This window comes from Nestor notabilis, unplaced genomic scaffold (genome assembly GCF_000696875.1).
Source record: "Nestor notabilis isolate BGI_N333 unplaced genomic scaffold, ASM69687v1 scaffold20417, whole genome shotgun sequence".
NCBI classification, from domain to species: Eukaryota; Metazoa; Chordata; class Aves; order Psittaciformes; family Psittacidae; genus Nestor; species Nestor notabilis.
The window spans coordinates 14418-32581 of NW_009935409.1; the positions used below are offsets into that span (position 1 = coordinate 14418).

An 18164-nucleotide genomic window follows, 5' to 3' on the forward strand; every position below is an offset into this window, starting at 1 on the left:
TAAACATTCGTCTCTGTGCCATCTCCTTCAAAATAGCAGGCATCCCCCATCTTTCATGTTAACAGATCCCTTCCCAGAGCTGGAGGTCATGAGCATCAACTCATTATTTCATATTCATTACAATTAGATGGGTCACTAATTACAGTGCTGAGAATTGAGGCTTAGCAACGTGTCTCTGAGTTGAATCCCTGCAGAACAGTTCACCATGGCCAAATCTTACTCTCGCTTCCTCCTTTCAGGGGATGCTGAAAGTTCTTGTCACTGTATCCCAGGTCCCCTGCTCCAGGCAGACACTAAAGCCCAGAGCTCCCTATGGGCAGCTGGGGTGTCACCCTTCAAGGGCTTGGCAGCCTAAGGCAGCTCCGCTTCCCCCGCTGACCTTACCAAGCCCCTGGGGAGCAGCACTGCAAGCAGGATGCAGGAGCTGAATCAGTGCCAGTGCATTTTCATTTCCCAGATGTGATGCTTATGATCAGACAAGTTAATCAAGCACAAAGAGTCTGTGGTGCCTTCAGCCATCAGTGGGAGTCTTAGCTGAGGACTGGTTGTATGATTTTAATGTCTTAATTCACCTGGCACAGCTCCACATCCAGCTGCCTTTGCACTGGCTATTCCTGTGTTCCCAGCCCCCACCAAGAGACTCCATAATCCTGCGTGTTAAGGTCAGATGCACTACCTTGAACTTTGATGGTTGCAGAGGTTGATGCAGTTCCATGTTCATTGGTCGCCACACAGGTGTAAATGCCACTGTCCTGGGGCATCAGGTTGCAGATCTTCAAGGTGAGCTCCCCAGAGTCACTGTGGAAGTGAGGAAGCCCTGATTATAAAGTGCTGCTTCATTTGCTAATGTTTTTTATACCAGTTCCTGTCCTGCATCATTACAAACACACGTGCACACAAATCACGTTAACTCATTTGAAGGCACATCCCTCCAGCAATCTGGTACTCAAATACAACTGCTCCATATGTCAGCATTAGGCCATTAATGAAAGCTTTGAGCAGAATGGTCCAAACTGCCTGCCAGGCAAATCTATTTGTCTGCTGTGGCCTTAGAGGAGATGGGGAAGGATCAGTCAAGAAGCAAGCGAAGTCCAGGAGCTGAACATTTGTTGTGCCTGTCCAGAGCTGGATGCTTAGACTCTGTATATCTGGAAAGATTTCTCCAGGCACATCTTTCCTATCTTGGGAACTGCTCAGCTGCTGTGCCTCTGCAGTTAAGTCCAACTCATGCTGGAGAAATTGGACTTCCTGCAGATGCAGAAAGCAGTCACATAGCTCAGGGTGTCTGGCATTTTTGGGGAGCTTTAGACCCTGGAGTGTGTGCCATTGATCTAATGTGGCTGCTAGGAAGTCGGAAGGCTGGACATCTCACAACAACTAGGGATAAAGAATGCCAGTACTGAGTTCATGAGAGACACTCAGTCTTTGGGCCGATCGGAGAAAATGAACAACCCTACGGAGACTGGTGAATGTACAGCAGGTGAATTTATAGAAGACTAGTGAATTTTATAGCAGAATTTATATATTACATAGTCACTTTGGTTTGCACATTGCAGTCTTCAATATGCAATTTCAGGAAGTTGGCCTGAATTAAAGGATTTTGCTTGTGTAAGTGCTTTTAGCTGTACTGGAGACTCAGATTAGAGCCAACAATAAATTTCCTTGATGGCAAAAGTAGTCTAGTTCTTGAATGCGTAATCTATCAGCAACTGCAGAGGGACATGGTTGATGGTATAACTGCCTGGATGCTGTGGCTTTTCGTAGTCTGACTATGCTGGTTTAAAAGAGGACAGAAATAGCCCCTTCCCCTGCAATCCAGACACTCAAGCCAGCAAGATTTCTAAGACAGCCACTGATCTGCTGGGCCTCTCCTTGGCAGGCAGTGTCTCCACTGAAAACCAAATACAAGCAACAAGATGATAGAAGTGCTGATAATGCACAGGGAGCCAATGCACAGGCAAAAAACTGTGATGGAAAACAGAACCCTGTACAGACATATCCCCCTATCACAACCCCAGCCAGAGCCTGAAGATAAGGCACTAGGGATCTCCTGAGTAATGGCTAAAAGAGAAGATTTTGGGTGCTCTGGGGCAGCTGCACATGCCAGTGGTCTCTGAAGGAAACTCTTGATCAGATGTATTTTTTTTAATGAACATACGAAATCACTTCTCAGTGTTCATTTTTCACTCACAGTGACTCTGTACTTCTTGGACAGAAGTGCTGAGAAGTTTGTGTGAAAGATTGCCTCCTGAAGATTTCCACTGCAGTTTGGCCCAAATTGCTTATATAAGCTGCAGATGAGCATCCAGCAGCAAGCTGCTACCTGACCTGAATTCAACTCCAGATCTTTTGGATCTTCCCAGTGATTGTTGTAATGATAATTTTCCTTCCCCCCTAGCTGGAACACTATGACAAGCATCCTTCTGTCCAAGGACAGCCAGATGCAACCTTCCCAGGAACACACGTTTTAGAAACAGCTAATGCTTTTAGAAACCACTGAGGAAGGCCTCAGGAAAACTGCAGGAGTTACCACCTCTGCCCATGGGATGAGAAAATGCCCAATGATGTGGGTATTGCAAGTTGGTGAAGGCTTGATCTGCTGGACTCCTGCTGCTTCTAAAAGTAAGCATGGCATCAAACTCCAGCAGAGAAGCCCCAGCAACATAGAGGCAGTATTATCAAAGTTAGTATGTTGGAAACATTCTGGCTTCTGGCTTGCAGCTGGCTTAGGTCAATAGGAGCAAGCACACATCCGCCAGCAACACACTTTGTGGATATAACCTATGATAGAGGGTATATAGCTCAAGCAATGATAGAGCTACCTGAAATCCAAAGTTTGACCCTTTCTAGCTGATATGTGGTGCACTGATATGCTGATATGCCATGCCAGTCTTGATGAACTACATTTCTAATGAGTCCTGTAGCCTGGCTGGTGCTACAAATTTGAGGACAACACGACCATCATAACCAGCTATGTTGGGAACCACAGAGAGGTCCTTACCAGGATGAGACTGTGTAAGTGGCCGTGCTGTTGTCATTGTCAAGAATGTTTTGATCTGGTCCTTTCCAGGTGATAGTTGGTTTGGGCCGTCCACAGACTTTGCACTGCAGCATCACTGTGTCACCAAGCAGGCAGGTGATGTCCACTAATGGCACAAGAAACTCTGGAGCCACTGGAAAAAAACATGGGACACACACATGACACCTTGTTTTAATCTACAGGTGAGGATGCTCCCCATACAAGTCCAGAGAATACATTATAGGACCAGCGATGGGATCTGGGTCCCAAAAAGCTGGTGGTCCTGGGATTATGTTATCAAAACTTGCCCTTCACTAAAAGCCATCGGTTGGCAACTCAGAGAAGAAGGCAGCAGTGACTATCCATCCCCCAACCCTGTGCTCTGGCAGGAGGGTGAGACTGTGTGAAGGCCGGTTTGGCGTCCAGCCTCTCCTGTGGCCCTGGGCTGTCTCAGCCGAGCAGCCATCAGGAAGACCACTTTCCCTGGGGAACAAGCAGCAGAGAGCTGCCTTTGCTGTAAACACTGGTCGATGCAGAGCATGATGCTGCACTGGAGTAAAGCACAGCTGCTGACTTGCTCCTCAGTGCCAGTCAGTGCATAGCTGTCCTTAACTTACCTTCTTGAATGAAATTGGGGTTGATTATCTGTAAAATACAAAGAAATAAAAGCATTTATTTTTCCGGACAGTGACAGAAACATCTGTTTTCACAAGGTACCATAGTGACCCTGACCAGAACTGCAGAAGCACTGACCAGTGGCTACAAGCAACCTTTAACAGCTGGCAGGTGCAGCAGGCTCTAGTGACCACAGAACAAGCTCGTGCACAGCTGGGAAAGAAAAGAAAGCTATGGTTTCTTGAACTCTGATAAAGCATTACAGGTAACAGGCACAACACTAAGGCTGAGGAGGGTGGATGTGCTTTCTCTTTGCTTGGGTGATAATGCTCAAGCCATTAACTCCTCTTCCAGGAGGTGGTTTGTGCCCCGCTGTGCTCGGCTCCAGACTCACCCACCCAGCACCTGCAGTCACCACACTCCTGCAGCATCTCACCAGCCACTAACCAGGTTTGGGAAGACATCTTTCAACGTCTGCTCAGCTTCAGGAAAGAAAAGTAAAGCACTAAACCAGAAATACTGCCTTCTTTTTGCCTCCTGGCAAGTACCAGTCCTGCAACAACTATTGGTCTATCACAAGAAGTAAAATAGCACTCATTTTATTGGACTGCTGGAAACTTTCCAACTAGCAACTAGGTTTGGACAACCGAGAGTTATTTAATCTATCTATCTAGTTCATTGATCAAGTTAGCACAGACTTGAAAAGCTACTGTCTTCTGTGCCCTATATATGCCAATTACCTCAAGTAACCCTGGAAGCAAAGCTGGGAAGAGCAAAGACAATGCCACTAAGTTCTTACAGAATCAACTCTAACTACATAGTGGTTGGCGTACAGTAGTATAGGGGTTTTAGCCTCATTAACTCTTTTAATAATCTCATAAGGCCTTAATATCCAAAACCAAACTCATAATTTGATATCAAGCACCATATGCACCAGTGTGGTTTATCTTGCTTTAAATATCTTTGTTACTATGTATTTCAGAGCTATTTTGGAAGATGCCAATGAAGCAGTGACCTAATTTGTGGCTGCCAAAGCCGGTGAGAGTTTTTTAGAGACTGAGAAAACAGGCCATAAAGCAGAAGCAATAATCCTTCAAAACCGATACATCTTCCAGATTTATATTTACATTTTGGCTTTATAAATAGTTTTCCGAGGTGCCATTCAAAGAGGCACTTGAGCATATTCAGGTTCATTTTGGTTTCATAGCCCTTCTTCATAAGCCCCAGGCAAAACTCTTGGTACTAGCACTGAGACCTCAGGGTCTGCCTTCCCCTATCACTACCAGAAAGCCCAAATGAGTGTGAGGGGCTCAGAGGCAGCGACTGCTGCTCCACAGGGTCCAGGATCCACAGATAACCCCCTGGATCCTGTTGGCAGGTAAAAAAAAGGGACACAACAGGGCACTGATGGAGAAAAACATCTTCTCTCCCTTCTGTGCTTGTGGGAAAGGAGAGATGGATCTTTGTGACTAAGTTGTATCGTTCACATGGCACAGCAAAGGAAGGCAAAGCTGTCCTGTGGATAACCACTGCTTGCCACTTTTTAATCAACGAGACCATCTGCGCACCAGTTGAGTAACCCCAGGCAGCAGCTCATTTGCACATACATCTTCATTTTTGTAGCTTTTGGCTTAAGCAGAATATACATCTGGCCTCCAAAGCTTTCCCCTTCCTTCCCTGCAGCATGCAGTAAATTCCACTATTATTCACTTACTTCCATCATTGCAAGATTAAAGATCAGGAGAAAGGAACACTCCTAACACTTCATATTAATTTTATAACTCTAAAGGATTCATTAGAAGATGCAGCTACAATGATAAATATAATGGATATATCTATAAATAAATAACACTACATTTCTAATGACTTCCAAGGCACAATCATTTATAATAATTGCCTTACCAATGTTTTCTTCTTCTTGCCTCACCATGGGAATATCAGAAAGAAAATTACCGCCGCTAAGTAATCTTGGATGAGTCTCTGGGTAAAATTTACATTTCCTTTGTTAAAACTTCGTATGTTAATTATAACGTTACCTAACAAATCCCCACAGCCACATCACAGCTTTTGCCTGCTGTAAGCTTACACAAAAATAAAAGCTTGTTGGCACGAGAATGTTTAAGTGCTACCAAAGTGATTAATACATCACTCAATTAGGGAACGGGGTTTGGCCTACTTTGAAGGAAGGGGTCAAATGTCAGGGTGAGAAGGCAGAAATAGCAAAGCAAAGGTTCACCGCCAGATCTGCAGCCAGAATTGAGCTCCGCTGGCTCACACATCCACTTCCAGGCCCTGGGGGTTTGCTGCTTCTCTCTGCAGTCCATCCGGATTTCCAGGCTGTGGGTGGATGGCAGGAGATGACAGACTCCACAGAGTCCTTCTAAATGAAGTGCAAGATCTTTGGAAATTGTCATCATTTGCTAAATAGGTTTTTAATTCCCATGGGTGATGAGAAGGGCTCTAGAGCGTGGCCCTGCTGCCCTTGGAGGACAGGAACTCACGTACTGCTTGTCTGCACAGCCTCCTGCCAGTGCCAGGGCTGGTTTCCCTTACAAACTGATTTGCCAAGCACCTCCCACAGCCTCTTGAAAATGATGGTGTGTGAAAAAACCTGGAAAAGCTGTCAAAATCCATACAAGTAACTCTTTCAGATTCTCTTCTTCTTTCTCAGGGCTTTTTACAGAGAGATGAAAGCCAGGCTGTATGCTCTGAAGAGCAGAAATCTCTGCCAGCAAGGGGCAGGCTGCTGCCAAGCAGGGTGAGGTGCTGCGCATGGACATGGAAAGTACACCCACTCTCCTTTCTCCCCAGCCACCGAGGCTCAGAGGCCAGCATGCTGCACTCACAGCATGTGATACTGCCAGAGATGCTTGCATGGGCCATGCAGTGGGCTCCAAATCCAAAGGACTTCTCCCTCAGAGAGAAGAAGGTAAAAGACGATCCTCTCCAGCAAGTTTTCCCTTTTTTTAAAGCCCCTGCTTGCCCCTGGTTGCTCCCACACAACCTGAAGAGCAGCAGTGGTGTTCGTGGGGGTGATGCAGGAGTCCCGGGTTCTGCACATCATCCCCTCAGGGAATGCTCTGCACTGCTCTGAGATCACCATGTGGAAAAAAGCCCCTGCTGGTTATGTGGCTTTTGTGCGGTTTTACTTTTCTTCTCTCTGAAAAGCAACATAGGGCTCGGCCCTGAAACACCATTCAATCAGAAGCGGTTTGAACAAGGATCTCCCAGATCAAACCTCAACCCAGCACCCCTGGCCATGGTGGCCATGAGTGGGGGAAGGCAGCCTGGGTCTCACACTAAGAAGAGCTCCCTAAAGAAGTCCCAGCAAACACCACCTGCACCACTGTGGCTCCTGGTCTGGTCTGAGAGTGAATAGACTCGTGATTTATTCACAATGCAAAAACTTCTCATGTGATCTTCAATGTCAGTCCACGGCAGGTAAACACAAACGCTAAGGGATGAAACTCAGTTGGCAATGCAGTCACTCCTTAGGTAAGAAACACAGCCGGCTCTTTTTTCTAGGAACATAAATTTGGATGAAATGAGATGGATTTATTTTTTCCATTGGATTAAATACCTGTAGCCTGGTCCATGATAGGTGAAATCTTGTAATGCTCCCTCCTCGATCAGGAGAGTTTCCTTTTACCATACAATGACAGCTGAAAATCAAAACCCCACACAAGGTGGCAGAGGTATACCATGAAATGGCCTCTACACAAGTGATTTGGGGTCTAACACTGACCAAGCAAAGGGAGCTGGAGGGAGAGCGGGTGAGATGAAGAAATGGGAGGATGGGTCAGGTTATTCAACAAAAAATCCAGAAATAGACCTTGCTTCTCCCTCCCTCAGCCTGTGCTGTTTCAGGGCTCAAACCAAGAAACGCACAAGGTGCGTACTTTAGGGACCTGCAGAGATCTAAGTGACTTAGATCTAAGTGACTGAAGTGTAATTTAGTGTGCCAATCAGACTTTAGAACAGCAGCATAGACACTGCATCCAGCAACTCAGTATTTCACAGCACTGGGCCACTTTTTCCTGGTTTGTTAAGCTCATGTTATAAAGATAGAAAGGCATCTGCAGCAGTAGCAGCAAAGTCCGCTTGCAAAGTGACTCAGACTGCCCTAATTCTTAGCAAGAGTTTATCTTTCATTTGCGCACACGTGCTGTATCTTGTGGGGAGTGAGAAGCCATCCTGCCATGCCAATGGCCAGTCTGAAACACTCTGCAACTGCAGCTCAGCTGCCTGCGAGGGCTCCTTGCCTTGGCCAGGGTTTGCTTCTCCATCGCAGATGTCCTCGCCATGCCTAACCCACCTCCCTGAAGGAGGCTAGAGCCCAGCCCAGGCACGTGCAATGCACAGAAAAGCCTAGCCAGTGCCCAGATTTTTCCAGTGCCACGTTTCAGTCCCATTTTAAGGGAATGCATCAAAATCTCGATTGAGAATACTTTTTCCCCCAGATCATAAGGCTAAGCTGCAAACCAAGCCCTCTGTAATAAGATCCATGCTTTATCTAAACAGCAGAGGGCATGTTTACTCCAAGACAAGCAGCTCAGCACTCTGTAAACACTTCATGGCACCTCTTGGTCATCCAGTTAAAATAAAAAAATGACGCATTTGCACATGCTTGCAGCAGAGTCAGCAGCATGCTCCTTGCTCCCTCACACAAAGATAAACCCGAAAAGATGCTCAGAGAAAAATGAAATGAGTTGCAGAGGAATTAAGCCAACTGAAGTTCATAAGAAAAGATCTATCAGCCCGTGTCTGATGAGGTCAACTTTTACTTTGAGACTTTGAGGGTCACAAGCTCACAGTGTCACCTCCTCTAAAAAAGAAACAAATTAACGAGGAATTTTGTGATAAAAGGAGCAAATAAAGATATCACTGCACATGGATAGATGCTACCAAAGAGAAAATATAATTTAAAATGGGAAAATGGTATCTGATGAAATATCCCACAGCATCATCCTTTTGGTGGGGATGGGGGATGCCTTCTGGCACCCAGGATGGATGGACTTCACTGCCTTTGAGACTGATGGAGAAGCCACCAGGGATGCTGACTGCTACAAATGCACCTGTGCAAAGCAGAAGTCCTCTTGCCCTCATCATGTTCCTGCTGCCAGGCCCTAATAGCTGGTGCGCTTCCATGTCTGTAGCTGGTGGGATGTCTCTGGTACTCCAGGCACCGTGTTGTAGCGCTCTGCTCCCTTCCTGCAGATGAAGTAGGTCACTTCCTCCTTTTTCAGAAGCTAAAGCCCTGTGTCTGCGCTGCCAGCTCGGGCTACGCCACACCTGATGAGCCACCTTCCTGGTAAGTCTCAGCAATCCCTGGCCACTCAGGGCAGCAGGACAACAGTGTCGTCCATGAAGGCCAGTCCAGGGAAACACAGGAGGTTCTAAGGATTGTACTAGTTCATACTGTGGTAACAGGCCAGGAAAGACTTTCTTACCAGTACTGTACAAGATCTTGGCAAGAGAGTATGTTAGATCTGCTCTGGAGATGGACAACTCAAGGCAGTGGCTGAAGGCACTTGCCTAAAGCACTTGGGAATTCTTGGCCTGAGCTGAGTGTTGACTTGGAGCCAATGCTGTATCCACCAACCCATTACTTACTCAGCCACTTGGACTATGGGGTTGCTAAGACAATATTCCTCCCTACAGGATGTTTCCTATTGCTTATCTTGCTCCAAGTGTCTCTGAGTAGTTCTTAACATGCTAAAACGTCATAACTGAAAATAATAGATTATGAAGCCCAACTTACATACCTTGGCAATAGCCCAGCTCACTAATCTAATGATGGCACTTCCACTAACTCAGGGTGGGCCTGGACTTCATCTCTCCTTTGCACAGCTAAGAAACTGGAGTAAACACCAGACACTCGGTGACAGCTGTGTGTTGGTTAGGATTACTTGTAACACTCTGCAGTTGGAGTCACATTGTGCAAAACAAGACATCTGGAAACATGTCAGATCCTTAACATGTGGGGTCCACTCCAAAGCCTGGAAGAGCTGCTGCAGAACTTGGTGACGTTTAGCTCAGTCAGGTCTTCAGACTGCTGGAAGGACATTCACTTTGCAAGATGGGATCTCGATGCACAGTTGACTTACGACCTCTTCAGTGATACCGAAACCCCATGAGATGTTACAACACAGAATTACAGGACAATTAGTTGTGTCATTGTCCAGGACCCCAGACTTGGGTGTGGATATTTACTGATTCACAAGGGCATGCAACTTCTTCCCAGAAGTGGACTTGCCTGTCCCTGTGCAATTAGCTACAGACATGTGGAAAGGAAGTCTCCGATCCTTCTTAAATACAGGTTACTCCTATCCCTCACATGGCTACATATGCTCCTTAAGTGCCTGCTCCTACACTCACGTGCCTAACAGGTAAGTTTGCACCTTCTGTTTTGTGAAACAACAGTGCAAAGCAGGAGCCCCAAATTTCATTTCCATTCTTAGGCACTTTCATTACACATTAATAAACAAAGGCAAAAGAAGCAGACATGAAGAGATGCTATTTCTAGTCAGAGTTAGAGTGAATGGAGAGTTGTCCAGGGCCAGCAAGTCCCTGTGTGGGCAAAAAGACAGTAATGTCATTTTAGCTTTTTTAAACAATCACCCAGAATTTCAGTTTCCTGCTCTCAGTATCTGTGTTCCTTGCATTTCTGTCTGTCTGTTGCCTCTTGAAACAAAGGTCTGAAGGACCACAGCAGCAGTGGGACTCTATGGATGTTACTACCAGCTTACTGACTTCTTGCACAGTGAGTAGGCTGGAGGTAAATTGCACCAACATTTCCAAGTAATTAGTGTGCCTGCTTTGCATTTAGAGATTGCTTTCTCTCTTCCAGCAGCAGGTGCACGTTCTCGTGCACGATAGGAGGAAGAGAGATATCAGGGGTGACAGTCCTATAGGAGAAGCCAGGTGACTTGCCCTATTATTACCTGGCTGTAATAATAGCTACAGATGACTCCGCCTTAATGACACAGGCAGGGCCTAATGTACCTCTCAATGTTGATGGCCAGGACACAGCTCTCCTACCAGCACTCCTGGTTTCTATAAAGTCCATCACGAGCTGAGCCAGGTGTGAGGACAAGGCATTCTATCTCCTTGGGCAGAGAGGGGATAGAATGCCTTGTCACCCTGTCTCCAACTGCCCGTGTAATAAAGCCAGCACAAAGCAAGGGCCATGCTGCTTCTTGCAGGGCAGTGTGACCTTAGTAAGTCACCCCCACAACTACACTCTTGTTTTCTCTCCCTCTGACATTTGCTCAGCAACAAAGAGTTTTGCTCAGAAGCAGAATTGAACTTTCCAAGCCGTGAGGAACATGGTGGCTCCTGAGGAGTGCAAGGCAGTGCCATGAGTGACACTGTCACCTCCAGTAAGTGTCCTGGGAGATGCAGGACGGGGTTTCTGAGTGTAAGTCAAGTCACATACCAGGCACACAGTTACTCCCTCAATAGCAGATGCATACCATAGCTAAGGCTTCACATTACTGTCTTTGGGTTTAAACAGAAAGGCGCGTAACTCCTGAACTTCAGAGAGGCAGGAAAGAACAGTGACTGTACCATGTTAAAAACTGCAAATCAAACAAACAAAAAGACCCATGTGGAGTACTCTAGAACTAACTAGAAATTCCGACAGTTAAGGACTCACGTACCTTCCACTGACAACTTAAAAACATTCGGTTTTCCTCCTATTGAGCAAAGTCAAAACTCTGAAATCCTCTGCAAAAAGAATGGTAATTCTCTCCAAGTTCTGTACAATATACCTGTATCTCAGCACCTTTTACTCCACAGGGCAATTTCCAGTGATCTAAAGCTTACTTAGACTTACGTGCAATAACTGGTCACTACCTTGCAACAAATACGTAGTTGTCATCTCTGACTGGCAAAATGCTCTTTGAAAATGCAAACACACTCCTGAGGATATGCAGCTTCAGTGGTAAGGACCATTCATTATCCAGGATGTCAGCTCGGCCAAAAGCTTTCCTTTAGTACACATGCCCTTCTCAAAGATGTGTTTATTTCCACCAACACAGAATAAAAGAGACCCTTCAGGCTATCAGCTGAGGTGGTGCATCTCAATACATTTCTCCCTCTTTATTTTCCCCCCTCCCGGAGGAAGATCAGCTTTCTTTTGCAGTATGTTTATAGTGCAGCCTGGCTAACAGCATCCTGGGGATCTCTTAGGACACAGATCCCTGTTCTTCAATGACCTGCCCTGTCACCTCAATAAAATCACTTTGGTTCAGGTCTCTCTGAACCTTGTCCTTGCCTCTTTCAGTAGGAAACTCTTTCAGCCTTGGTACAATGTATGCAAATGCTTGGTGTGGTTACTATAGGCAGAAAAAAAGGGATCCTGCAACATATTAATTGAGAAGAACAAGACATATAACTCCTGATGATTTTAAGATCCTTTAGGCTCTCTCAACAAGGCATGTCTTGGTCACTCCACTAGAACTGGCGGTTTCACACTGGAAAACAGAGTAGTGTAATATATCATAATTTGGGTCTACCTATCTGCATCAGTCTTATCTCTGACACAGGTACATTCATGTAACCAGTTTTACCATTCTCTGTCAGTACCTTCAGAACTACAATTTCCCACTCTGCTAGGAGAAAAAAGAAATGTTGTCTTTTTTGATCTTCTTGATAATTTAAATTATTAGTTGTGGTGCAATGACATTTGCTCCAGTGATTTATAACAGAAGCCTGACTAGCAGCTCAGCATGTATTGCCAGGGCAAGGGGTGCTTAGAAAGCTGCGATGTTTATCAGCAGTTGACATGCATGCAGTTTCGCTGCAGGTCCCAGGTGGGAAACAGAGACTGAGGGTGGCTATGCAAGCCTCCAGCTCAGAAGGAGCTTGTTCCTCCACTGCTCCCACCATGAAGGCAGCCCAGATTCCTGGCAAAACCAGAACTGGTGCTTTGTGTGACTCACACTTAATTGGCACCTATGTCCACAAGCAATACAGATCCACCAGCTCCCCTTTCAACAAAGGCATTTCAAAACAGGCACATGTTCTTGGAAAAAAACGTATTACAAGGATGGTTGTCTCTACCTCCATGCTAGTATTGGGGTCAAGGTCATCACACTCTGATTCCTCTGAGCTGTTTGTCTCCTTGTTTGGCAGCATGAAGAGGAAGAAAGAGAACAAGAGATTAGAAGAGAGATTGGTTAGACAGGGCAGAGCAGCACAGGAGTTGTGAGCAGCATGGAAATGGGTAACAGTACAGAAAATGCTCTTATAAGATCAAACAAACCCCAAACTGACAACAAAACAAGGGAAGCAAAGGCAAAGACATGCTTTTGCCAGAGAAGCAGCAGGGAGTCTGCAGGTCATTCAGGTAGTAAAAACAGCAAGGAAGCAATGGGAGGAAGAACTGGCCACCAAGCTGGAGCAGCCACTTCCCTCGGGCTCAGTCCTTCCCCAGCTGGTGGCAGGGCTGCAGGGTGGCTGTGCAGTGGGTGCCAGGGCGCCTGGGTTGCGGTGGCAAGGTTCCTCCCTTTGCACATGCCATGGCTATTTCACTAGGCTTACAAGACTGGAAAGCCTCTGCAAAGGAAAACACTAATCATGGGCTGTCCTGGAGAGGGGTGGATCCAAAGGACATGCTCAAGTGCTTTCCTGAATCAAGGCTGGGCTTTGATTGTGTCAAAATCACAAGTGTTTGCTTGCCTCTGCTGGGAGAGAAAGCCCCAGATTTGTCCTGAGCAGGCCTCATGGTCGCTTTATAGGGATGGATCCTCTGAATTGGAGCACAGCAGTCAGGCACTCAGAGCAGGAGATGGAGCTTAACCCCACAGTTCTCAACCTTTTCCATACTGGGAGATCTCAGAGAAAGACAGACAGACACACACGCACACACACAGACACACACAAGACCCTCTCCTGGCAAGACAGATTCACCATCTCTGAACTGTCTGATAATGTGGAAAGAAAAGGTCATTGAGACCATCTCCCCAAACCAAAAATCTTCAGCAACTTGAGGTTAAGAACCCCCTATCTTCAGATGTGGTGAAATACTGGCCTAAAGAAAACTCATCAACTTCTGGTCCACCCAGTGGCTTTCTCATCCCTGCAGCTGCTCCAATGGAGCTGTAGATTGGGCTAGGCTAGAGGTCAGGAAATCACTATTGTCCCAATTTTAAGATCAGTTATTTAACCATATACACTGTTGGTTTTTTAATGAAGATTACTTACTTGCATGTGGGATGCCAGGAAAAAAGAAAATGAAAAACAAAGGCTGCATTTTATCTTGCATGCAAAAATCCTGCTAAAATGGATATTTAAAAAAAAAAAAAAAAAGGAAAAAAACAAACCTAAAGTGGAAAAAATCCCCAAACAGAAAAAAAACCCAAAAAAGAAACTCAAAATCACTGCCCCCTCCCCTCTCTCAGGAGAGGATGCTACAGGGGGTGAAAAGGATGGGAAGCAGGAGAGCAGCACACAGCTTTCAGATGGCCTTACTCACTTTAACAGAGACTTTGTTCCCCAGAATATCCTTGGATTTACGTGGCCCATTGGCTTCATTTTTGCCACTGCTCTCCTTTTCCGCCCGCTTTCTCATGCGCAGGGTATGCCATGAACATGACTTCCTGTTGTACCAAAAAACGCAGCAATCAAACAGCAAATCATAGCAGGAAGGAAATATTTGAAAAGGGGAACCAGCATCCACATTTGCGATTACTGCAATTCCCTAGGAGGTGAAAGCCACCGGCAACACGCCTGTCTCAATCGGAGCAATGAGAGTTGAAGTTCAAAACAAAACCAAACCAAACAGTTCTGCGAAGCAAATGTTGTGCCACGCTTACTGTTTAAATGTATGGAGCAGGGAAAGAATGTCCATGATGGAAGCAGGCAACTAGAAGTTGGTCATCTGGTCTCAGGGACCTTGTCTTGCATGGCCACAAATAGAAGTTTATTCTATTTTATTTTTGCTGCAGTTAAAAGGCCAATTTGGTCCTCAGTCTTGTTGGTTAAGAACAGTAAATGTAAATACATGAGAATGGTCTTAACAGATTACTGAGTAGAGCAAATAAAAAAAAAAAATTAAGAAATTCAAGGCTTTGCTCCCTGTATGTTGCTCAGAACATGAACAGCTTAACAAATGGGAGCTACATGATTAACTTTCCAAGAGATAAGTAATTTCCTAGAATGACAAGCTCTGCTGTGCCTCTCAAGACCAAGAATTTCCCATTTGATTTTGCCAATCCAGTTAGAGGGGACATCATCAGTCAATGGGTTTTGGCTAGCATCACAGCAGGAAAGATTTCCAGTACATTTTTCAGCCCTCATTACTGCTCCCATGACCTTACTCTTGGAAAAAACAGTAATAGACCATGTTACCCTTTGTAAGAGCAATGCTGTGTTAACAACAGAAATTGCATATCAAGCAGACATAAAAAAATCAAGAAAAAAACAAAACAGTTCTTAACATGGATTTCATTTGGTTTACATAGTGGACAGGCTGGGAGAGATTTAGGAAAGAGGCATGTTGTCCAAAGCAGAAAGCTCTCAAAACAGCAGTGTGATGATCCAGGTTCAAAGCATCTGCCCACCTTTAAGTCATGCAAATTTGATTTGCATGTTTAAGCCCAATGTTTGGCATGTCATGTCTACAGTACCTTGATACATTTTACATAGCAAGTTGCATGTAATCCAACGATCACCTGCGATGCCAATAAAACGCAGTACGTTAGCAAGGTAGGACTCAAAGGATGCTCCACACAGCCGACACTCTCCCATGAACACTGCATCTGATTCCTAAGTGTTTTTTGGTTACACTTCAGCACCTGGTGGGAGCTGTACAATAGCCCAAATAAAACAAAAAAACAAACCAAACCAAAAAAGTAAACTAATGGAGCTGGCTGCCATTGACACAAGACTGAACTGGGTCATATAGACTGCTTTTGCAGCCAGGATTAGTGTCTCCACTGCAAAAAGCTGTCATGGGCAGTCCTGTCTGAGCACAAGGAGCACTGGCGTGCCCTGCACATCTCAGCCAGACAGGGAGTGCTGTCTGATATTTGGACATTATTGGAGGAGGTCCAGATTACATGTGCAGAGCAGAGGAAATTATCCAGCACTGCAGGACTATTATGTTTTCCTTTAAGATATGGTAAGAGTCAAAGACGTGGCTGGTGGCCTCCCTGACCTGTTGGTGAATAATACATTGTGCCAGCACTACTGAATTGACCACGTACTTTGTGTACAGCATTTGTCAATGGAAGAAACAGTTTTATTACTCATACTAATTAGTGAATATGATCTGGCAGACTAGACAGGGCTGAGCGTAACACCAGCTCCAGGCTGTTTTTACTCATATGACTTCTACTATTCAAGCATCTTTTTGGTTTCAGGATTGTTCTAGCTGTTTGAGTCCGAAAACATGATTTAAGTCTTCAAATCTCACTGCAGTGAGAAAGAGGGAAGGGCAATGTATGTGTCTTTCAATTTTGTTTTGCCTTCCTGGCCACAATTCATCCGACTACATTATTTGACACAGAATTTGACTGTACAGCTGCCATTAAATCGCTGTCTTCACCAGCAGCCTGCTGCTGTGGGGGAATCTAAGGACGCACAGCTGCATATTGTGGTTAGAGAGGAACCTGGGAATGGCCATGGCAGGTGTGCAAGAGACGTGCTAAGCAATTCCTTTGCCTTAACATGCAATTCATAGTAGCATTAATTACTGAATGACCAGTAAAATCATAATTTCTCTTATCTGAAACTGCAGCAGAGATCAAGTTATTGTTTTCAGTGAATCTGCCACAAAATCTTTCCTCGTGTTCAATTCTGAGCCTCAAGGTAATCGTGTAAGGTAAACAAAATTTGTAGCATACATCATGCATTACCATCTAGTCATTTTAGATGTTAAAAGAAATCAACAGGTATTACTGAAAAGAGGGTTGTACCTTCTGTATTTAATACCAAAAAACCACTTTCTTGCATTAGTCATTTCAGACTGACAAATTTCTAAAAATCAGAAAAGAAAAATATATATCCACACATTTGTTAAATAAGCAACAAAATGTTATAAACAATGGAAAAAATGAAATAACAAAACCAAATCAAAACCAAAAAAAAAGGTCAAACTAGTTCTTTTACCTCATTAAAACATGCTCATGGTGAAAATTTATTTTACATATTTAAAATAGTACATTTAAAATTAGTTACATTACAGGTACAATGATGAACATTGCGACTATCCATTATATTGCACAACCTGACTTCATCAATATGACTTTGTTTCTTTTCTTTTTTTTTCTTATTTTTTAAATAGTGCAAAGTACTTTATACAGGAATGTACTTGTTTGGGGGTCTTGCAAACGAAAAATATATTACAAAAGTTACTGCGAACAGAAAAAAACCAAACCAAAACAAACCAAAATTAAAAAAAAAAGATACAAGCTGTACAAGGAAATTGCCATAGACAACAAAATTTCTCCTCCTTGAGAAGCGAACCTCAGTCCAACACCGGGCCTGGATTTTCTATGTTTCTTTTTTTGCTAGATGCTGTTATAACCAATATATAGATTAGTAACTTAATTCAACATAAATATAAGTCCAGTCCAAGCAGGTCCATGTTGGTGTAAAATGTTGTAAAGTAAAACACATCTTTAACCATCTATGGTTTTATTTCTCTCCAAAGTATAAACAAAACCCCAGAAAATGAAAATAAGCAAAACTCGAGCTATCGACCATGGCTGCCCGATGCTGCGGATTGACCAGTCAGCTTGTTCCAATGGCACTGTTGATAAAAATCAGTAGGAATTCCCTACCATTTGGGTTTGTTTATTTTGATTTATTATTTTTTTTCCTCAAAAAATCCACATAGTGCTCCCAGTGAAGTCAACAAGCACTTACTTGATGCTTCCGTCGCTATTATCTGTAGTGGATTTAGTGAGGGGAGCCAAGATATTGCCAGGGATCCATCCTTCAGCGGCTGGAGAGTGGTCGTTTGCAGGCTGGTACACCAGGAACATGTTCTGCTGGTTGATAGCAAGGATCTGAACCACCTCTCCTTGATTCACACAGATCTCATCCTCCTTCAGTGCATAGTAATCTTTAATCACCACCATTGAAGAGGTCCCATTGCACCCTCCCAAATCAGTCTGTGGACATGGACACAACAGAAACTGGTGAGCAGGTGGTGTTGAGGAACCTGCCTTTTCCAGCAGCAATCCCTCTACTTCATTTCCAACCTAACTGTACCAGGGTTAAAAATACAAAACACTTAAAGTTCACATCAGTAGAAAAGGATTTTAAGGATCTGAAAGGCGGCAGTATTGTGATACAAAGCAGCCTCCTATTTCATACTAGACTGTACAGCTGTGAGTGACAATGCCCCAGCCATGTTCTCATTTGTATGGTGTTACAGATGAATCATCTGTGCTAAGACAAATGGGGGGAAAGACCAATGAAGGCCCAATGTTAGAAGCCGAATGAATAACTCATACATCTTATGATCTTAAATATAGGTCATATTGGAAAGTGGCTTTGGTCAACCACAGGCAGCAGC

The 18164-nt window shown here is 44.5% G+C and overlaps 1 protein-coding gene across 1 annotated transcript in view; it reads right to left on the reverse strand.

The window, feature by feature from the left end:
- The window catches only part of LOC104408291 (kalirin-like), a gene marked incomplete at its 5' end in the record, with an annotated part of 54797 nt that overhangs the window by 9144 nt on the left and 27489 nt on the right, over window positions 1-18164 (reverse strand). The window contains 6 exons of the mRNA XM_010017843.1: window positions 677-798; window positions 3002-3173; window positions 3637-3664; window positions 12701-12760; window positions 14115-14238; window positions 17510-17757. Coding sequence (XP_010016145.1) covers window positions 677-798; window positions 3002-3173; window positions 3637-3664; window positions 12701-12760; window positions 14115-14238; window positions 17510-17757 — 754 coding nt within the window. The remainder of the gene's footprint in view (window positions 1-676; window positions 799-3001; window positions 3174-3636; window positions 3665-12700; window positions 12761-14114; window positions 14239-17509; window positions 17758-18164) is intronic.